This window comes from Amblyomma maculatum, chromosome 3 (assembly GCF_055883805.1).
Source record: "Amblyomma maculatum isolate TAMU_Amacu chromosome 3, ASM5588380v1, whole genome shotgun sequence".
NCBI lineage: Eukaryota > Metazoa > Arthropoda > Arachnida > Ixodida > Ixodidae > Amblyomma > Amblyomma maculatum.
In genome coordinates this window covers 166,637,376-166,657,275 of record NC_139346.1, presented here as the reverse complement: position 1 = coordinate 166,657,275, position 19,900 = coordinate 166,637,376, and the positions used below count along the sequence as shown (strand labels likewise).

The window sequence follows — 19,900 nt, the reverse complement described above, 5'->3', positions numbered from 1 at the left end:
CACGCTGCAACTGATACACTACAAGGGCCTATCTTGAAGATCTCCGACTGATTTCACTGCGCCGCGCACGACACACACGTCATCCAAGGAAACTTCCTGACGTCATCATGCCGCTTGATCCCTTGCCACCACGTTTTTATTGTATTTCGCCAGCCTAAGAATAGGAGATCCTCGATTATCTCTTCTGTTCTATTTGTTGCATTTCTAGTTCCCGTCGGTATACTCCTTACAGATGCAATTAGGTTGTCATAACTGGCGTTCTTTTATTATTCGCAGCGCTGCCGTCCTTTTGTTTGACCCTTTACGACGTTTCATGCAGAACTGTTTACGTTGCGAACTCAGACCTTTCTTACAGTCACTACATCTATCACTGTGCATTTTTTTTGTACCAGGCGAATTTCGCATCCTTAAGGGAACGCAGCAAACATATACTTCACAAAACAGTGATCTTTGTATAATGGCCCCCGTCATTATTTTCTCACAGATCCACCACCGCTAGACTTATTCGTAATAGTGTACAAGTAATTGATTGCTTGCAATAAATCACGTTGTCTTCGAATATGATGATGCATTGATTAGGGTTGCCGAATGTAATTAACGTCCTCGGTAATTCGATTAGTCTTTTCAAGTACTCTATTGCTAATAACTTGTTGCGTTTCTTCTTTTTTTTTTTTTTTTTTCTTCAAGCACAAGTTGTTTCCTGCGCTATAACTCCGAGAATCATAATTCAGTGACAAACACTATGTGTCACAGAGTGGCAACGCCTTTCGCTGAATTTTGCATTTCACCACGAGAACAAAACGTAACGTCATGTTTAGTGAGCTTGGTGCCGGCATGGCGGCAGGCTGATTCTGATATCCCCCCTCTGATACGAAAGGAGAGTTTTCAGCTCCTGCCAAACGTAACGCCAGTGTGGCCATGCCGGCCGTGACGACCATGCCGGTGGCGGCCGCACTGGCGTTACTTTCGGCAAGAGCTAGAAACTCTCCTTTCTTATCAGTGGGGGATAGCAGAATCAGCCTGCCATGACTCTTGCATTCACTTTACCTTATATAGGCCACGCAAGCACGTTCGTACGGCTTTATTATAGCGGGGCTTTATATGTGTGCAGGTAGGTAAGGGGCACATGTGTCCTTGTGTCTCCTACATTTTTTTTTTTACCTGCGCTTTTGGACGCTTCTTCGAGGAACGCGAATTTCTGTTTGTATATGCTGCGATAACTCAATTCAAAGGACTCTGATAAGATACTTACGGTCATATAATAATGAAACAAATCCGTAGAGGTGGTTTTGTGTGTATTCGAGTCAAATTTGAAAGCCCTGTGGGGACCCTATGATCTAAAAATTATGTTTATAAATTTTTTATCGTGACTTCTCGCAGCCGAATATGGCGGTACTATCTTTTTTTCGTGTAGTCTCTCGACTGTAAACAGTTCCTTTACTGAAAATAGCAGCAGTGAATTGTGTAAGGTTTATAAGACAAAGTCTTTTCTGTCGTTGCTTCTTTAAATAGACGAAAGTTTAGCACAGGTGTCGCTCATTGGCTTTTGCTTTCTTTCAGACATGACGTGGATCAAACTGCTCTAGTTTGGCGCTTGTATTTTGTAGCGAAAGCTAAACTGCGGTAGGTTTCTAAGACCTCGGGTACCCGCAGCTACGTCGTGAAGAGGCGATACTATGGTCTCCTCATAAAAAAAAAAAAAAAAAAATCCTGCCATGACATTTGAATTCACGTTACCCCTATGCCACGGGCAGGAGTTACCAACTCGGGTCGCTCCTTTCATATGGGAGGGTGATATCAGAATCAGCCTGCCAGAAACGTTTGCATTCTCGTTATCCCTACGACACGCACGCACGTCCATACGGATTGGTTGAAGCGTCACTTTGTATGTAGGCTGGTAGCTTACTCTCTCGCGTCATACTCTTAAAGAATGAGCTTAACTCCCCCCAATAATGTAGCACCTTACAGTGATAGGGCGTGATAGTGGAATAATGTAGCAGGCAAGAGAAGCTTCCGCCGCTGTTTTCGCAATTCAACTAGGGTTAACCAGAGCTAAACCAAATCTAATTTTTTTAAAGACCTACTAACATGTGACAGGGTAGCCTTATGCAAGAATGAAGTTAATCTCCTTCCCGATCCCTCTTCCAACGCCCAAGCCGAGTCCAATGTGCTGAAACAAGCGAGAAATTTTCTGTGGGAAAGCAATGTTCACCGTTGTCTTTTTTTTTCTTTTTTTTTTTTTTTTTCAAAGAAAAGATTAGCCGGGGTTTAACGTTGCTTAAAATGATTAAGACCTAAAAAAGCACTATTTGGTATGGTTTTCTTGGCAGTTTAATATTGAGATTCTTCCACAAAACTTTGGCAAAGTGTTAGTCATTAGTTGGTCTGGTTTTGGGGGAAAGGAAAGGGGCAGTGTCTGTGTCAGATCTCAGTGAACTTCTACACTGACAATTAAAGGCATACAGTTAGAAGCGCATATATCGTCGCTTCTAATCCCTATCGCAATCCAGTCTCTAGTTTAACTAGTTGATGGATGCTAAATATGAAGCGAAACGGTATGACACCACCATGAAAGCTGCACAGTTGTGTCAAAATTTCGATATAAAATCACCTGACAATATTTTCTTTTTTGTTGGACATACAAGCATTAGGCAATTTCGCTAGGTTTTGAAGCTCCGATTTTACACTAAATTAGGACCCCCCCCCCCCCCCCCCCCCCCTTGCCTTGTTTTCATTTTTCAGCCATTGGCTTTTCTTGAAAGGTTAAGTTTTTTTTTTCTTTTTTTTACATCATGAAAGAAAACGGCGCAGAAAGACAGGGCGCAAGGCACACACAAGCTCTGTCTACTCCTTTCGTGCCGTCTTTTTGCGCTGTTTTCTTCTACGATGTTAATCCTTCAACTCGCCCAATAACACACTTCGATAAGGTTTGTGTGAAAGGAGGATTGTGTGCTTGCCATGGCATGCCGTTTTTTATTGTACCACTCACGGAGAAGACGTGTCGAGGAGGTTGGGTGGCTGTTGATCTGCTGGTCAAGCAGTTGGCTTGTAATTCTCTGTCTGCAATATACACATGCGCTCCAATTAGTGTGTTAACTAGTGACTAGCGTATTTCTTACTGAGAAGGAATACTTTTCTTTCGGCTTGAGTATTTTTTTATTATTTTTGGTGTCACATTAAAAGAATACCAAGTAATAAAAAGTCCAGGCGTTAACACGGGTTCTGCTTAGTCGATGGACACTGCGATCTGGAACCAGTGGACGCAGGTGAAGAAGTTCTTCCGATTGGCGACTGGCACTGTGGGTCTTCGGAAGCTGCAGCCCTGTGTATACAATGAGAAAACCAAGCCTCTGGAACTAGAAAAACTATACCATTTGACAAAACTGCATTATTCAGTTACGTTACAGAAATTTTAATGATATATAAATGAAAAAGAACAAAAAATAATTTAAGGAAAAATAATGCGAAAAGAAAGGAGAGAGGAAAGAAATAGAGATCTAGAAATGGAATTCCTCCAGTGGGCGCAGTTTCTCTTCTGAAACCTATTCTAGTTTTGGGGAACTTCACGTGCAAATGCACGACAGGAATGGGGTTTAAAAAGAGTCAGGTACTGCAAGTAATGCAGCACTGCTTGAAAACTGGCCTTATTAATAGTTCACAATCCACCTCAGTGTATAACAAGAGCCCAGCATGCTATACGCCGGAATGGCCTTGAGACTTCAAGTATCTTCAGAACCCTCCGGGCCTCAAGATCTTGACAAACAAGACTTTTTGTGTCGTCAGTCTGGTCGCATGCATTCTTCAGCCTTATGTAAATTCCAAAATAGCGATAAACTGGGACTAAAATACACCACTCATGCAGCAGAATATTCAGCCTTTTGTATATTTATTAGCTATCGGATTGGGCGAGCGGGTGACTTGTATATGTTTATATATAAACGGGACCTCAGTTGGTGTTTGTACGGCACCAAAACACATATTTGCAGCCGAGCAAATTCGATTTAAAAATAATATTGCCACCTAATTCGTAACTTCAGGATTTAAAAGCAGTCCTTGGTCACCGTTTGAAAATGATTGGCGGTGAGACCTATCGGCTCGGACATTCGCGCGAAAAATTTGCCTTTACGTCGCATTTTAACTATAAAAACGGCCGTGAGTGGCAATACCTGCGTTTTTTTTTTTTTTTTTGCATTTGTAGCCGAATTGAAGGTCCACATTTAGTGAAGGGAACCTATTTGTGATTAGAACATGGTAACCTGTCGCTATAGGCTAACTTCAATCGATTCGTATTTTCCAGTTGGGGTCAGAAGTGTCTGACCTTTACTGTCCGTTTAACATGCCACCCTCACCCTCTTCGACAGAAGTGACTGACGGTTTAAATAAAATTTAAATAAAGAAAACACCACAAATTTTATCACCAACCTCACCCTAGTTGGTCACCGCGAAAAAAAATTAAATATGCAGAATTCTCAATGTTCTCTGGAGATTCCATGCAGGCTTCTATATTTCTTAGCGCAGTTATTTTGGTTAGACTTGTCTGAACGGACATCCACTGGACTGCTAGAGGTCGCAGCTGAGTTCGGATTTAACGATGTCCTTAAATTGTATCAACCTGTTAGGTTTGGTAAAGTTCATTGTTTTCATCAAGACTAACTTACACCGCGTCACGTCACACCACGCCACGCCACTCACTCGCTCTTTTGATCTTGATCGCTTGGCCCCACCATTCATGCAGCACATCAATAAAAAAAGACAAATCGCTGATACGATCCTTTCAGTCCTTTTATCAGAGCTCGTTGCGGTGGCCCATAGCTTTGTCATTCAGCTGATAAGCCCGAGGTAACGGGTTTGAATTCCGGTCGCCTTTCGACAGAGGCGCAGTGTGAGGTGTGCGAGGTCAATGCAATTTAATAAATTTCACGATTGCGAAAAAAACGCAAACGTCTCTCGTAGATCACGCGTATAGGTTCGGAATGGTATAGCCCAGTATTCTTTTCTCAGCCATACTATGAATTATGCCCCGTGAACTCATTAGCAACACACTAAGTTGGTGTTGAAAACTGGCTATGTGCAGCAGGGCACAAAGTTGCCCTACTTTGTCCTTGTGTATAGCTCTGGCCCATTGCTCTGCGGTTTGTTTGAGCATTTATTGAACCGTGTTGACTTTGTACACTTTAAGTGCTTTTCGTTTCTTACGCCTCATATCTTACAGCTAGCCTGAAACATTTCATAAAGACTGCGCCCAACTGCGGGCCATAAAGCGGAACCACACGTAACGCTAGGTACTGCCGTCGTTAGCATTGTTATGGTGGGGCTGTTGCTCAATTAATATAATAACACACGGCAAAAAACTTGGCAGAGCGTTTATCGTTGATTGGCAAAGAACGTGTGAGGTATACTTACAAATAGCTTCTCGCTGACATCTTCGGCTGGTTTGGGGAGGTCGCTCATTTTGGACTGCAAAGATGAACAACACTGTACGCTCAACGCATGCTACTCCTAAAGCTAACAGTGTCTTCTATCTTAAGAAGTTGAGCAACGGGTAATGTGAAAGCAAATTTTGACCGTCTTTAGGTGTGCGGTCTCTAAATAATAGGGGCGCTAAGTCCGGCCGATGACCAGAGATGTCTTGTCAGCTAAACTAAAGGTCAGCATACCGTATTAGATACATTAAAGTAAAGAAAAAAAAAATAGCAGATAGCGAAGAGGGTGGGTGGGGGGGAGTCACCTCGGTGCAGGTTTGCAAACAAGTATCAAGGTGTTGGCTATAGTTAAATTATTGTTACCTATAGTAACTGAATTGTTTCAGAGTTGTGAACGGAGATGCAAGAACAAACCGCCGATCTGCACATACACTCAAGATGTCGTGTAGCTTACAGGCACTATGTTGGATAAGCGGCTGAAAGGCTTCGAGCTTTCTCGAGAATTATACACTCAGCTTTGGACGCCCCATTTCAAAAGACCATAAAAGTGCCGCTGTCAGTCGTAAAAAACTAGAGAGTTTTAGCTTACCGTGATCTGCGATCAGCTACCGTGAAACCGCCACCGCGCGTTTCACCACCGCGCGTTCCACTGCGCATACCCAGACCCCTTGGCACCGATAGATGGCGCCACATACTGGATGTCGGCACATAGACCTGCCGCGTCGGGACCAATCAATTTGTGCACCCCGCCCACGCACGGTAGAAAAGGGTGCCTGGTGGTGCTATGTACTCTTGCACCCACATCGTCGAATATTACCGTGCACAAATAAAAACACTGCCACCCCCTCCCCAAACACTCACCAAGGCCGAAGCTGTGGCATGGCGTCAGGTGCAAACTCATATGCGTATCCTAACCCATACCGCAAACACTTGTTTTTCCCCACCCTCTACACAGTGAAATGCCACATCTGCAAATAATATAGAGCTCAGTAAATTTCGGACTGTACAACACTACACGGCGGTGTTCTACCTATAAACCTCACCACTCCGCCCTCTTGGGAACAAGCCCCGGACAGCACCGAGACAACCAACCAACGCTGACTGATCGAGTGGACAGCGAGTTATAGCGGCGGCGAGCGGGACTCTGGATCGAGAACCCTATATATTTTCCTGAGACCGCTCTCAACGCAAGACCAGCGACAGCTACTCTAGCGGACCTGCAGGATAGCGATTGCACATGGATAAATGCAACAAACGTTTTTCCTCCTCCTCCTCCACAATTATAAATAGTCATCTTACAATTAGGGTCCAGATAAGAAAAATTTTCTTTGTCTTTCAAGACTGCTTTATTTCAAAAGCAGTCTTTAGTCGTCTTTCAGCTTAATCATTTCAGCCCATTTCCCTAACTTTGAGTACGTTCATCTTGCACTAAGTCGATCGTTGCTACAAAAGTTTTGCAAACCTTTCGCGGCATTAGGGCCATTAATAGCGCATTATTGAGCGTTAATTACATGCACAACACGCGTCCCGCTTATAGCCCAGCTTTTCTTTTTTTTTCTCTCTCTCTCTTGGTCGAACTTGAAAATGCGAAACAAAAATATATTCTGAAATTTTTGCGCAATCTATTTTCGAAGGTTAACCTTAGTAACACAGCGGTCGGCATTGAGCAACGTCTGACAAAAATGAATGTTATAGCTGTGCTACAGCTTCCCTCCCTTATTCGCTGCCCCCACTACCTTAAGTAACCTCTTTATTTCCATCCCTTTTCACAAATTGCTTGCCTAATTCCTTGTCAAATGCATTACCTCAGTGGCAACATCGTTTTCATTTTACGATTTAGTCTACAACGTCTTCCACTCAAGCTCTGGTTCTTTTTCCAGTACACTGTGCTCGAAGTTTCTGGACCACATGTGGACACCGGAAATTTGTAGTGATCGTTGACTTTCCTATTTCGAAAAAGGGCAGAGCTTGCTCACCGTCATACGGAGCCGCTTTCCGAACGGGTGATATCTTGTACTGTTTCTTAGCTTTTTTTTTTTTTTTTGATCACTATGTATGGCGCCCTCCTTTCCTGTGTACATTTTTCTAGGTGTATGACACTCACATGTGTGCTCTAATGTAAATGCTTCCTATCCCAGGTGTCGTGTATCATATGTCCAGGCGAAGTGCGACCCGCGTACACTTTGTCTTGAGGACATAGGCTGCCCCCCCCCCCCCCCCACCCCGCCCCAAAATAAAAAAAGAAAAGAAACATCCTCTTCAGTGGTCACGCTTTCACCTGCCTTGCTACGCGGTGCAGTTCAATGACCCCTGAGGACAACTTTGTCCAACCGTTTCTAGATCATGCTGTAAAATTCAATTTTTGAGGCTTTTGAGGCTGTTTGCGGGTCTCTTGATTCTCGTTCGGAATCTAATGACGCATGCATTACTAATAAAATGTTACTTTGAAAATTGCGCGTTTTCTTACACCTCAGTCTCCGCCTCCTTCACTAAACTCCAAACTTTGTTTATGACATCGAGGCGATACAACTGACTGAGTGAACCATGGTTGGATGGAATGGCTTTCTGCTCTATAGGTTTGGAGAGACATATAAGAATACATTATTTTAAGCATATGTTACTTTTTACGTCTTCTGTCTTACAAAATCTATTTTTCTTTTCAGTAAGACTATACACAGTTTCTTTGTAATCGTGGTAATGAGTAGATATAGGGCAACTTCACTTTGATAACATGACCGATAACGTGATAACGTGAGCGCACCAGTTGATCTTTGATCTTCTGCACGATGCACTGCACTATCTGCTCCTTTCGGTCGCCCTCCGACGCGGCGGACACGCAGCCTTCGTATTCGGCACAGATGGTCGGCAGCACCTGCAAAAAGTTCAACGCACTCCGCTCTGAGAGGCCGCGAAAGAAAAGAAAGTTTCGTCGCCACGCTTCCTGTGTTACGTTGCCGCATGTGGAAGGCTGTCTTCACTATAAAAATAGGCGCGTCTGTTTCAGAAAGCGTAGTTCGTATAGAGTTCGCAGTCCTATATGACCATGTGCTGGACCTCCAGCAGCGCTCCAGGGCCACTACTGGCTCTTCAAAAAACGTTGAGTCGAACTAGTTGGTAAAGGTGTGTGCGTGTGCGTGTGCGTGTGCGTGTGCGTGTGCGTGTGCGTGTGCGTGTGCGTGTGCGTGTGCGTGTGCGTGTGTGTGTGTGTGTGTGTGTGCGTGTGTGTGTGTGTGCGTGCGTGCGTGCGTGTGTGTGTGTGTGTGTGTGTGCGTGCGTGTGCGTGTGCGTGTGTGTGTGTGTGTGTGTGCGTGCGTGCGTGCGTGCGTGTGTGTGTGTGTGTGTTATTTGCTTTTTATTGTTATTATGAATACTGCCATTTGACTAGCAAATGTACAGAGCTTTCAAGTGCATCCTGTAAGGCCTTGCCGTGAAGCCGTCCACCGTAAAAGTTTTAATATTTGTTCTTTCAGCGGATTTTAATGACATCTCGGCTTCCGTTCCACCCACATCTTATCTCTGCCGCTGGTACGTGTCGGCGCTGATCAGCTGCTCACTACGTCTTTCGAATCAGGGGCATATAAATACTTTTTTTTTTTTTTTTTGCGGCCCCTGGTGTAGTATTCTGTTGCCTTCGCGCTATCCCTTGTTGTGGGACGCCGTTTGAATTTTGCTGCGTCCGATGCTGCTGAAGTAATTGAATCGATCATTAGAAACCTAACAGATTCGTTTCCCTCCTCAATCACCGATTATTTTTTTTTTTCATCATTCCTTTATAAGCTCATGAGTGTCCTTCCGCGCGTGTGTGCGTCCGCGAGAAGTGTCCCACTTCGCGAGATCCCGTCGGATACCGCGAAAATCGGCGGGGCCCAATGACGTAATCACTAGTGACGTCATCTGTCATGATCGGACGTGATGTCATGACACGATATGACGCAATCATGACGTCACACCCGGTCATGGCGTCACGTGCTTTTATGACCGATTAACTCACCAAGCGATTCACGCATATACAAAGGTGACACCGCCAGACGTCCGATCCAGGCGTCCGTGCTGCGCCTTTAATTTGGCGCTTCCTCGAACGCCGCACCACACCGCATACAGAATCAGACATGGGCAAAGCAGGAAGCGGCGTTTCAAATTGGTTTACAGGAAGGTTTACACTTCGCGGACACTTAACCGCGCCGTAAGGGAAGGGAAGAAAGGCGCTAAGGCTTTTGCCTCATCGCACTTTAGTCGTCCAAAGTGCCCGCTAGAATTTTAGAGCGCAGCTCGTTGGCGCCCGTTCCTGGCTTTCTTTTCCTGCAAACAATAATAGACCGCCAGTGAACTCTGGTGCGTTCAAGGGAACGCTGGTTGTGTTCGACAAGGGGCGCGCGATGTACCGTGTAGGCTTTCACATTTGTCAACTGCAGATTCTTCAATGCTTTTGGAACTGAAAAGCCGAATTAGGGCGAAAGTGCGTATTACACTGTATGGTTTGTGCGCAAAAATAATAAAACTAGTACACAAATCGTCGCAATCCAGAGTTTTCTTTTTCCTCTCTCTCTCTCTCTCTCTCTCTCTCTCTCTCTCTCTCTCTCTCTCTCTCTCTCTCTCTCTCTCTCTCTCTCTCTCTCTCTCTCTCTCTCTCTATCTCTATCTATCTATCTTTTTCCTTGTAAATCGTGTGCAAACCTAGATGTAATGAGTGCAACAGTTCATGTTTCTATGTTACTGGCCTTTCCAGAAACGCTGTGTTGCAGCTAAGACCTAATTGATTTTAATACTGTCAGTGTGAGTCAAATGATGTAAAAACAAAAAGAAAAGTTCCCTTTCACCAGCAAAGCGAAAAGGAAGCGGGAGAAATCTTGTCGCACCTTGTCAAATTCGCGCGCCATGCAAGCGACTACAGCGACGCTTCTCGACGCTCTCCGCAGTTATCTACCGGTTTTTCTCCTCCCGGTGCCACAACCGTCTCCGGCGTGGTCTAGTGGCTAGGATATCTGGCTTTCACCCAGAAGGCCCGGGTTCGATTCCCGGCGTCGGAATTAGTGTAGGTCTCATGGTGTAATGGTTAGCACTCTGGACTCTGAATCCAGCGATCCGAGTTCAAATCTCGGTGAGACCTACTTTTTTTTTCTCTCGCAAAAAATATTTTCAAATATAGGATAATGCACGAGGTGTTGGTGATTTTATCGTATTTTTTTTTTACTTAGTACTTCGATTGCCACAAGGAGCACAGAATCTACCCATCCTTGGTCAAATATTTTTCAGACCTATATTACATTTATTTGTTAAACTGATCCTCACACAGCATCACCTAGAACACACGGTTTTTTTTCTCCACTATACGGATGATCATTACATAGAAGAATATTATGTTGAAATCAGTTGCAATCCATGGACTGAAAACTAGAAGTGGAACAAGGGTGTTGAAAATATATATGAAAAAAATTGCCGGTGATTACGTTACTTCCTAATGCGAAATTTAAACGCAGCTTATCAGCTGTTTCATATAGATTGAGAAAATGAATTCGAGCATGAAATGTACAATTAAAGGCAACTTTTTATTTTTCGCACATATTCGATACCGACTATACTCGGGGACAACTTTCTGTGGCAATGTGGTGGAAGTTACGGAGCCAAAACGCATCAGCTCGCTCCGCACAAGTATAAAGTGCCGCCAGAAATTTCGCTCTGGAATGTTATACCATTACGAAACTATTAACCTTATTATTGTATCAGGCTTACACTACAGTACTAGCCAATACAGCGGGAGTTCAATACGCAGCGTTCATGCCGATTGCTGCGCGGCCTGTCGACAATCTCGCAAAGCGGAAGCAGTGTACGCGAGGTCCGGTGGGAAGCGCCGGCCGCTTTTCCCCGCCCATTTCTGCGCGCGTTCGGAACGCGCGTCTATTTAACGCGCGTCTGTTTTCGACAGGGTACGTCGTGCGCGGTGCTGATTACCGTGGCCAGTTACTCGGAACTACATCCCCCCTCCCCGTAGCTTTGGCTCCATTGCCACAGAAAGTTGTCCCCGCGAGTGACAGATACTGCGCCTTTCCTTTCCTGTAAACCACTTAACTGGCTCTAATGAAGTTTCGAAGGAGGCGAACGAAGAGGCGTCCATGTGCTGTGCGATGCCAGTGCACGTTAAAGATTCCCCAGGTGGTTGAAATTACTACGGAGCCCTCCACTACGGCACCCCTTTCCGCTTTCACTCCATCTTCATCCCCTCCTTTACGGCGCGGTTGGTGTGCACAGAACAGATATGATAGATATTGCGCGCTTTCTTTTCTGTTATTGGCTCTAATGAATTACCTAAATAAACCACATCAAAAATTTTGTCGCTTGCACACCTTTCTTTGACGCCCTATTTTATGGCACCATTATTTTTTCGATATACTAACTAGTTCCTCTTTTACAGCATCGCCAAACTCATGCGCACCCTTCCTTGACTCTCTATTCTGTGGTACCATTCTTTTTCGGCTGCGGAGCTGGTTACGAGGGACAACGGCGACGCCGCGAAACGCAAGAACGGGCGCCAAAGAGCGGCGCTCTAAAATTCCGTGCGCACTATGGAATCTACGCAACGCGAAATCCTAAGCGTTGCTGGTGCATACGGTGCATCACGTCTGCTCTCATTATCATTATCAACTAAATACACCGTCATTATCAACCCCGCGGGGTGGCGCAGTGGTTACGGCGCTCGACTACTGTTCCCAAGGGCGCGGGATCAAATCCCGGCCTCGGCGGCCGCTTTTCGATGGAGCCGAAAAGCAAGGCGCCCGTGTGCTGTTCGACGTCAGTGCACGATAAAGAACCCCAGGTGGTCGAAATCTCCGGAGTCCTCTACTACGGCGTCTCTCGTAGCCCGAGTCGTTTTGGGACGTTAAGCCCCACAAACCAAAATTGTCATTATCATTGGTAATGTCATCATTGCCGTTACAACTAATTGCAGCGTCATTGTCATCATCCTTACGGTAGACAAGGAGAATTATGATGTGCGTTTTACGACCCCGGGCGTGGCGCTCGGCTGGGGATCCGAGAGATAAAGGTTCGATTCCCGGCGGAGACAAAATTGATTTATTTATGGAGCTGATTACGAGGGACGACGGCTACGCCGCGAAACGCAGGAACGGGCGTCAAAGAGCTGCGCTCCAAAATATTGCCGCCTAGCGTTGCCAGGTGGCGCATGACTGAGGTGTGAAAGGAGGACGAAGTTGAAGAGGACGACAAAGTGTCGCTTGCGCGTTTGCGTCTGCGCTGCTGTGTTGTTGTGTCTGGGCTACCCCCTGCTATCTTTGGTATCCTTAGTCACCGTGTACGTGACATTCTGGTGGAGCTGCTGGGTAAAACGATCGCCTATGCAAGAATCTCCATCTACAAGACGTCGCGCCAGCCCTGTACCATTGGACACCCCCGTGCATCGCTCCAGTCGACGGCTCCAGGGACTGTCTCCGGAGTTTCAGCCATCACCCGCCGCCATGACATCTAGTGCTCCTGCTCAGCAGGTAACGGGCGTCGCACCGGCCTGTAACTACACCTTGCAGGCCCCTCGGGTACCGAAATCTTTACATGGGGACCTCTTTGAGGATGTGGAGGACTGGTTCCTTCAGTTTGAACGTGTCGCTGCTTTCAACCAGTGGGACGATGCTGCCAAACTAAGGAACGTCTACTTCAGCCTTGAAGACGGCGCCCGTATCTGGTTCGAGAACCGAGAGCAAGTATTAACGTCGTGGCGGGAATTCCGTCGTCAAATGCTCGAGGCTTACACTAGCGCAGATCGTCGCGAGCATGCAGAACGTGCCATTCACTCTCGCATCCAAAGGCCGAATGAGAGTGTCCAAGCGTACGTCGAGGACATGACGCGCCTCTTCAGGCGAGCCGATCCCGCCATGTCCGAGGACAAAAAGGTCAGGCACTTGATGCAGGGTTTGAAAGAGCAGCTGTTCGCAGGCCTTGTGGGAAACCCACCGTCGACTGTAAACGGATTCCTTGCGGAGGCCACCACAATGGAAAAGGTGCTACACCAACGTGCCGTGGCTTATGACCGACCTTTTCATACAAGCACAATCGCGGAATCATTTGCATCTTTAGAGCGACATCCCGATGCATTGCGCGAACTGATTCGCAGTGTCGTGCGCGAAGAACTAAGCAAGTTCTGGAGCCCTCTGCAGCAATCGCCAACTTCCGTTTCTGCTATAGTGCGGGAGGAGGTGCGGCAGGCACTCAAGAACCCTCTTTCGCCGGTAGTTCCGAGCCCGTCATTGCTGTCGGGGACCGACAATCGTCCCACATATGCGGAAGTTCTGCAGAGTCAGGCTCCCCCTTCACCACCGCCCATTCTCGCGTCACCTACAGTTCCGCTGCCCTCGGTGCAGCCAATGCAGAACTTCGACAATCGTCCGCTGCCCCGACGCAAAGCCGACATTTGGCGCACGCCTGACCGCCGTCCGCTTTGCTTCCACTGCGGTGAACCAGGACATCTCTACCGGGATTGTCCATATCGACGCCTCGGTCTCCACGGCTTCCGCATCGACTCGCCTCCTCCCCGGTTTGGTCAACGACCCCGAGTTATTGAGGAGTACCTGGAGGAGCAGCGTTCTTCATCTCGTTCGCAGCGTCAGCCCCGCTCCCCTTCACCAAGGCGCTCCTCCTCGTCCACCCACGGTTCCTCGCGAGAGGACCGAGGCCGCTCGTCTAGCCCTCATCGGGAAAACTGAAAACAGCGACCTTCGGGGGCGAGGCCGCTGGTAGTCGCTGCGTTGAAGACCTCCCGTCGTCGCCGCTTCGATCCGACCACGAGCTGCTGGTACCGTCCCCTAGGGAAGCAAAAAGCGTTTCTCTGGACATTCCGGTTATTTTAGACGGTCGCACTACGGTCAATGCATTAGTGGACACCGGTGCCGATTATTCAATTTTGAGTGGTCGCATGGCGACTGTATTGAGGAAGGTGCTCACTGCTTGGCCAGGTGTGTACCTCCGAACCGCCGGAGGTCATATAGTTACTCCAAAGGGGATGTGCACGGCTCGCATTCAGATTAACGGACGTACGTTCGTCGTTAGTTGCGTTGTTTTGTGTGACTGCTCCCGTGACCTTATCCTCGGCATTGACTTTCTGCGGGAGTACGGAGCAGTTATCGACCTGCGAAATAGACTCGTTACGTTTTCGATGGGACAATCTACCGAACAAGATAGTAGCAGTCCTTGCAATACCGCACTTCGTGTTTCCGCTGAGAGCGTCTCCCTGCCGCCGCGAAGCAGTGCTCTTGTGGAAGTTACCTGTGACGATTTCCGTACCGGTGATGCTGTAGCGGAGGCGAACCATACACTCCTGCTTGCTCATGGCATTTGCGCTCCCCGAAGTTTATTGTCGTTTCACAATGGCCGGGCTGCACTCCTTGTCACAAATTTTTCTAATGAGCACCGACACTTGTTCCCGGGGACTGCTATCGCTTTTGCTGACCATGTTGCGCACGATCCGGTCTGTTTTGCATCCACGGCAGTAGAAACTAACGAGCCATCTCTTGACAACATCGACATTAATTGTCACTTGTCAAAGGAGAAACGACGGGCCTTAGAGCAACTGCTGCTAGACTTCAAGCACTGCTTTGCTTCTTCCTCGAAGGTTCGTCAAACACCCATCACACAACATCGCATCATTACTTATGACGACGCTCGCCCAATACGACAGCAGCCTTATCGTGTGTCTGCCAAAGAACGAGAAGTGATCCAGACGCAGGTTCAGGAGATGCTGGATGATGGTGTTGTGCAGCCTTCACAAAGTCCGTGGTCTTCACCAGTAGCCTGGTCAAAAAGAAAGACGGCACTCTTCGATTTTGCGTCGACTATCGGAAATTGAATAATGTGACAAAGAAAGATGTATACCCGTTGCCGCGCATCGATGACTCACTGGACAGATTGCGACGTGCGAAGTATTTTTCATCTATTGATTTAAAAAGCGGCTATTGGCAAATCGAAGTAGACGAAAGAGACCGAGAAAAAACCGCATTTGTCACTCCAGATGGCCTATATGAATTCAAAGTACTCCCATTTGGATTGTGCTCTGCCCCAGCTACATTCCAAAGGATGATGGACACCGTCCTCACTGGCCTCAAGTGGCAGATCTGTCTTGTGTACTTGGACGACGTAGTTGTTTTTTCCGAAATATTTGATCAACACCTCGAACGCCTTCGAGCTGTCCTGGAAGCCCTCCGTTCTGCTGATCTCACGCTGAAGCCCCAGAAATGCCACTTCGGGTATACAGAACTCAAGTTCCTCGGCCATGTTGTAAGCGCTGATGGGGTGCGCCCGGATCCCGATAAGACTGCTGCCGTCGCACGATTTCCCGTTCCAGCTAATAAGAAGGCTGTTCAGCGCTTCCTTGGCCTGTGCGCATATTATCGGCGTTTCATTGCGGACTTTTCTCAGATCGCAAAACCTCTGACGCGCCTTACAAGGAAGGACACCTCCTTTGTGTGGAACTCTGAGCAGCAGATGGCCTTCTCTTTGCTTCGTGAGCGCCTCCAAACATCCCCTGTTCTGGCGCACTTCGATGAAGCGGCTGACACTGAGGTGCACACTGACGCCAGTAGTATCGGTCTTGGCGCGGTCCTTGTTCAGCATCAAGACGGGTTTGAGCGAGTAATAGCCTATGCTAGCCGCACTCTCTCGTGCCGAAATGAACTATTCCACCTCAGAAAAGGAATGCCTGGCGGTCGTATGGGCTACTATGAAGTTTCGCCCCTATCTTTACGGCCGGCCATTTAAAGTCGTCACCGACCATCATTGTTTGTGCTGGCTGGCAAATCTGCGAAACCCATCTGGACGACTTGCACGCTGGAGTTTACGGCTTCAGGAGTTTGACATAACCAGCGTTTACAAGTCCGGCCGCAAACACGAAGACGCCGACACGCTGTCACGAGCACCCGTTGACACTGGCGATACTACAGCCGATGACGATAGCGGTTTTCTAGGAGCCCTCAGCGCATCTGAGCTCAGGGATCGACAAAGAGCTGATCCAGACATCCTTCCACTCATCGATTATCTGGAAGGGCGTGATACGACACTGCCTCGACACCTATCTCGGCACCTTGGTTCCTTCTGCATACGGCAAGGCGTCTTGTATAAAAGAAACTCCCAGGGCCAAGACAGAACTTACCTTCTGGTAGTGCCATGCGAGCTCCGTGAGGATATTCTACTTGCTTGCCATGATGAACCAACGTCTGGTCATTTGGGTTGCTCACGGACTCTTGCTCGAGTGCGCAACATGTATTACTGGCCAGGACTCTCCGCAGCTGTGAAACGCTATGTACCAAGCTGTCGCGAACGCCAGCGCCGTAAAACACCGCCCCAGAAGCCTGCCAGATTTCTCAAGCCCGTTAAGGTACCCCGCATTCCGTTCGACCAAATTGGAATGGATCTTCTTGGCCCTTTCCCTTTGTCGCAGGCCGGAAACAAATGGATAGTAGTCGCTACTGACTACCTGACTCGATACGCTGAGACAAAGGCAATCCCTCATGCCACAGCTTCCGAAGTAGCAGAGTTTTTCATGCACAACATAGTCTTGCGGCATGGCGCCCCTTCCTACGTCATTACCGACAGAGGGACAGCTTTCACATCACAGCTGATCGACCGCATATTTGAGCTGAGTTGCACGACCCATCGCAAGACCACAGCGTACCATCCACAAAGCAATGGCCTTACAGAAAGATTGAATAAGACGATTGCGGACATGTTGGCAATGTACGTCGATGTGCAGCACAAGACTTGGGACGAGGTGCTGCCGTACGTCACATTTGCGTATAATACAGCCTTATAAGAGACAACGCGCTTCACACCATTTCGACTTGTTTACGGACGCGAAGTTCAGAGCATGCTCGATTCCATGCTCCCGTGCCCAGATGATGACCAGCTATCCTCAGATGCCCAGCAATATGCCATCCGCGCTGAGGAAGCCCGCCAGCTCGCCCGTGTGCACATTGGGCAGCAGCAGACCACTGACGCGCACCGTTACAACCTCCGGCACCGCCAGGTTGACTACAAGCCTGGAGACCAAGTCTGGGTATGGACACCAGTTCGCCGTCCAGGCTTGTCAGAGAAACTCCTTTCCCGCTACTTCGGGCCGTACAAAGTGTTGCTCCGTGTGAGTGACCTCAGTTATGAAGTTATCCCAGACGGTGCACCACACAACCAAAACGTCGAAAGCACAGCTCGGACATTGTGCACATTGTGCGACTGAAGCCGTACTACCACCGATAGCGTATGGTAACCCGCTGTGACCACTCTCTTGCTTTTCACACCAATTTTACCGGTCCTTCTCATTTTTTTTTTTTTTTTTGGAAGGAGGGGGTAATGCCACCTAGCGTTGCCAGGTGGCGCATGACTGAGGTGTGAAAGGAGGACGAAGTTGAAGAGGACGACAAAGTGTCACTTGCGCGTTTGCGTCTGTGCTGCTGTGTTGTTGTGTCTGGGCTACCCCCTGCTATCTTTGGTATCCTTAGTCACCGTGTACATGACAATATTTATAAATGATGACAGCATGGCTAAATGAGTTTGAGGTTGAGGTGCGTGTATATGTAATACCAGGAACACCACAGCACTTTTAAAGTGTGTTTCGATGGCAACCCTTGCTGCCCGAGCTGTATGAGTAAACCCTGACAAAGTTATCTAATCTATGTGGGGAGCGAGGGCAGTGGTAAACAATCATTTACGTGCAAATCATGCACCAAGAAAGGGGAGGGCGTTTTAAAAGCTCTTTAATGCCGTGCATCGTGCCATTCCTGGCCTTTGTTTTTTTTTTCTCTCTCTCTCTCTGTTTTCTTGGGTGTGTGTGTGTGTGAATGGGGGCGGTGGGGGGGGGGGGGGGGGGGGGAGTCATGGCCATTTTCCTTAGCGTATAGATATGTTTGACAAGAGCCAGCAGTCCTCAAGAACACCACAGTTCACCATACACATACATAACTTTTGAGCAGAGACCATATATTGGCAAGAAATTCATCCAGCGTGAAAACGTGCCAAAACCAGCCGCCTATAAGGGCGGGTGCTGACGAGCCGTAGCAGCCAGCGAGGCAAACATTTCATCACGGAACCTATACTAACGTGAGAAAGGTCTCGTAAATATAGGCACCATATGAGCAAACATGCCTTCGCTAGAGGAAAGATTCATAAGCACATATTGTTCATGATCATCCATCCATTCCGAAGTCGGACGCCGTATATTTCGCCACGGTTAACGATACCATCAAGACTGAAAGGTGATCTCTCTAATAGTATGCAGTGTTGTGGACGCTACGGATGGCTTCTGCCTTATCAAGGAAAGTACACGGAGCTTGAACTCAAATGTGAAATTGCAGGAAATTTAAATCTCATAGACGTTAATTCTTAATGAAATTTCTCTCCTCGTGCCTGTAGGCCAATAGCATGACCATCTTACCCCCCGCTAAAGTTATTGGCCGTAAAGCTAAAGCTATTCACCACAGCCAATTATTACGTGCTTATCGAGTTATGGATGGGCTCCTGATCATAGATCTGACTTTAGATTCGCCTGCGGTGCGCTGTTTTGGATGAAGTATGCATACCAAATAAGCGCACTCGGAAGCTGCACAGTGTTAAGCTATAATAACCATGAAATTTACTTCGATGAACTTCAGTGAACCTTAACAAAATTTTCGCTTAATTGAAAGTTCCCTGATTTGAAACAACCACGCATTCATTCATTTGGACGAGACAATGTAAATTCGAAGCATTGAATTGCCTTCTATAGGTACTTATCTGTCACAATAATGGAAAGTAAACACGCACGTACTATGTATTTGACACCTTTATAAACTATACATGAACTCTCTACTGGGTTTATAAGTTTATTATCGTTAAACTGGTAAACTCGAATAGTTGTTTCTTCGCTTTCATGCACTTTTCTTATTTGTACAAATGCCTTCCGAGCGGCAGAGACAGCCAGAAAGATTCAACACCTGTCGCCTGCATTTCAGAACTTTTCGCTGCGATTTATTGAAGGCAAATTCCTCCTCTCCAGAAAACTGAGTGATGTAAGTACTCTAACGAACATTTTCGGCTACAGCTACAACAAGTTAGCCGCTTCATTATACCAAAGTTTGGCAATGGAGTGAAAGTATGTGGCTGTGCGTATTTCTTGAGCTGGAGGCCTGCGCTCCATAACTGCAGTTTCCTAAGTCTGGCGGACAAATATTTTTGCATGGCTGCCAAAAATATACACTGTGACAAGAAACTTGACGTGAAGACTTTCCAAAATGCTCACCGGGCTGAAAGCTCTGAAAGAGAATTTCAGCTACTGCAATCAAAAAGCCCATTTGCCTCGGATACGACGGGGTTTCAAAAATTTGTTAACTAAAGTTTCGCTACAGATGGCTAAAGTTAGCTTAGCGAGGGCTTGGAATCTGGAGGCTTTGACGTCATAGTTAGCTTAAGAGGGTTATCACACAGCTTCCGCATTCCCCATAAACATAAGATCA

The 19,900-nt window shown here is 47.2% G+C and overlaps 1 protein-coding gene and 2 non-coding genes across 4 annotated transcripts in view; 2 read left to right on the top strand and 1 right to left on the bottom strand.

Moving 5' to 3' along the window:
* Positions 1 to 3,146: 3,146 nt before the first annotated feature.
* Positions 3,147 to 19,900, bottom strand: part of LOC146196779 (uncharacterized) — a 31,245-nt gene continuing 14,491 nt past the window's right edge. Inside the window, exons 3-5 of one of the 2 annotated variants that reach the window (XM_084596402.1) lie at positions 8,185 to 8,295; positions 5,404 to 5,457; positions 3,147 to 3,322 (exon numbers count right to left, since the gene is read on the bottom strand). In XM_084596402.1, the coding sequence (XP_084452528.1) occupies positions 3,227 to 3,322; positions 5,404 to 5,457; positions 8,185 to 8,295 (261 nt within the window). In that variant the 3' untranslated portion in view covers positions 3,147 to 3,226. Of the gene's footprint in view, positions 3,323 to 5,403; positions 5,458 to 6,012; positions 6,145 to 8,184; positions 8,296 to 19,900 lie in introns of those variants that run through there. The other variant, XR_014705648.1, reaches the window with a different exon arrangement.
* On the top strand, positions 10,379 to 10,450 carry TRNAE-UUC (transfer RNA glutamic acid (anticodon UUC)). The gene has a single exon. It is a non-coding gene; the product is annotated as a tRNA-Glu (tRNA).
* On the top strand, positions 10,459 to 10,530 carry TRNAQ-CUG (transfer RNA glutamine (anticodon CUG)). The gene has a single exon. It is a non-coding gene; the product is annotated as a tRNA-Gln (tRNA).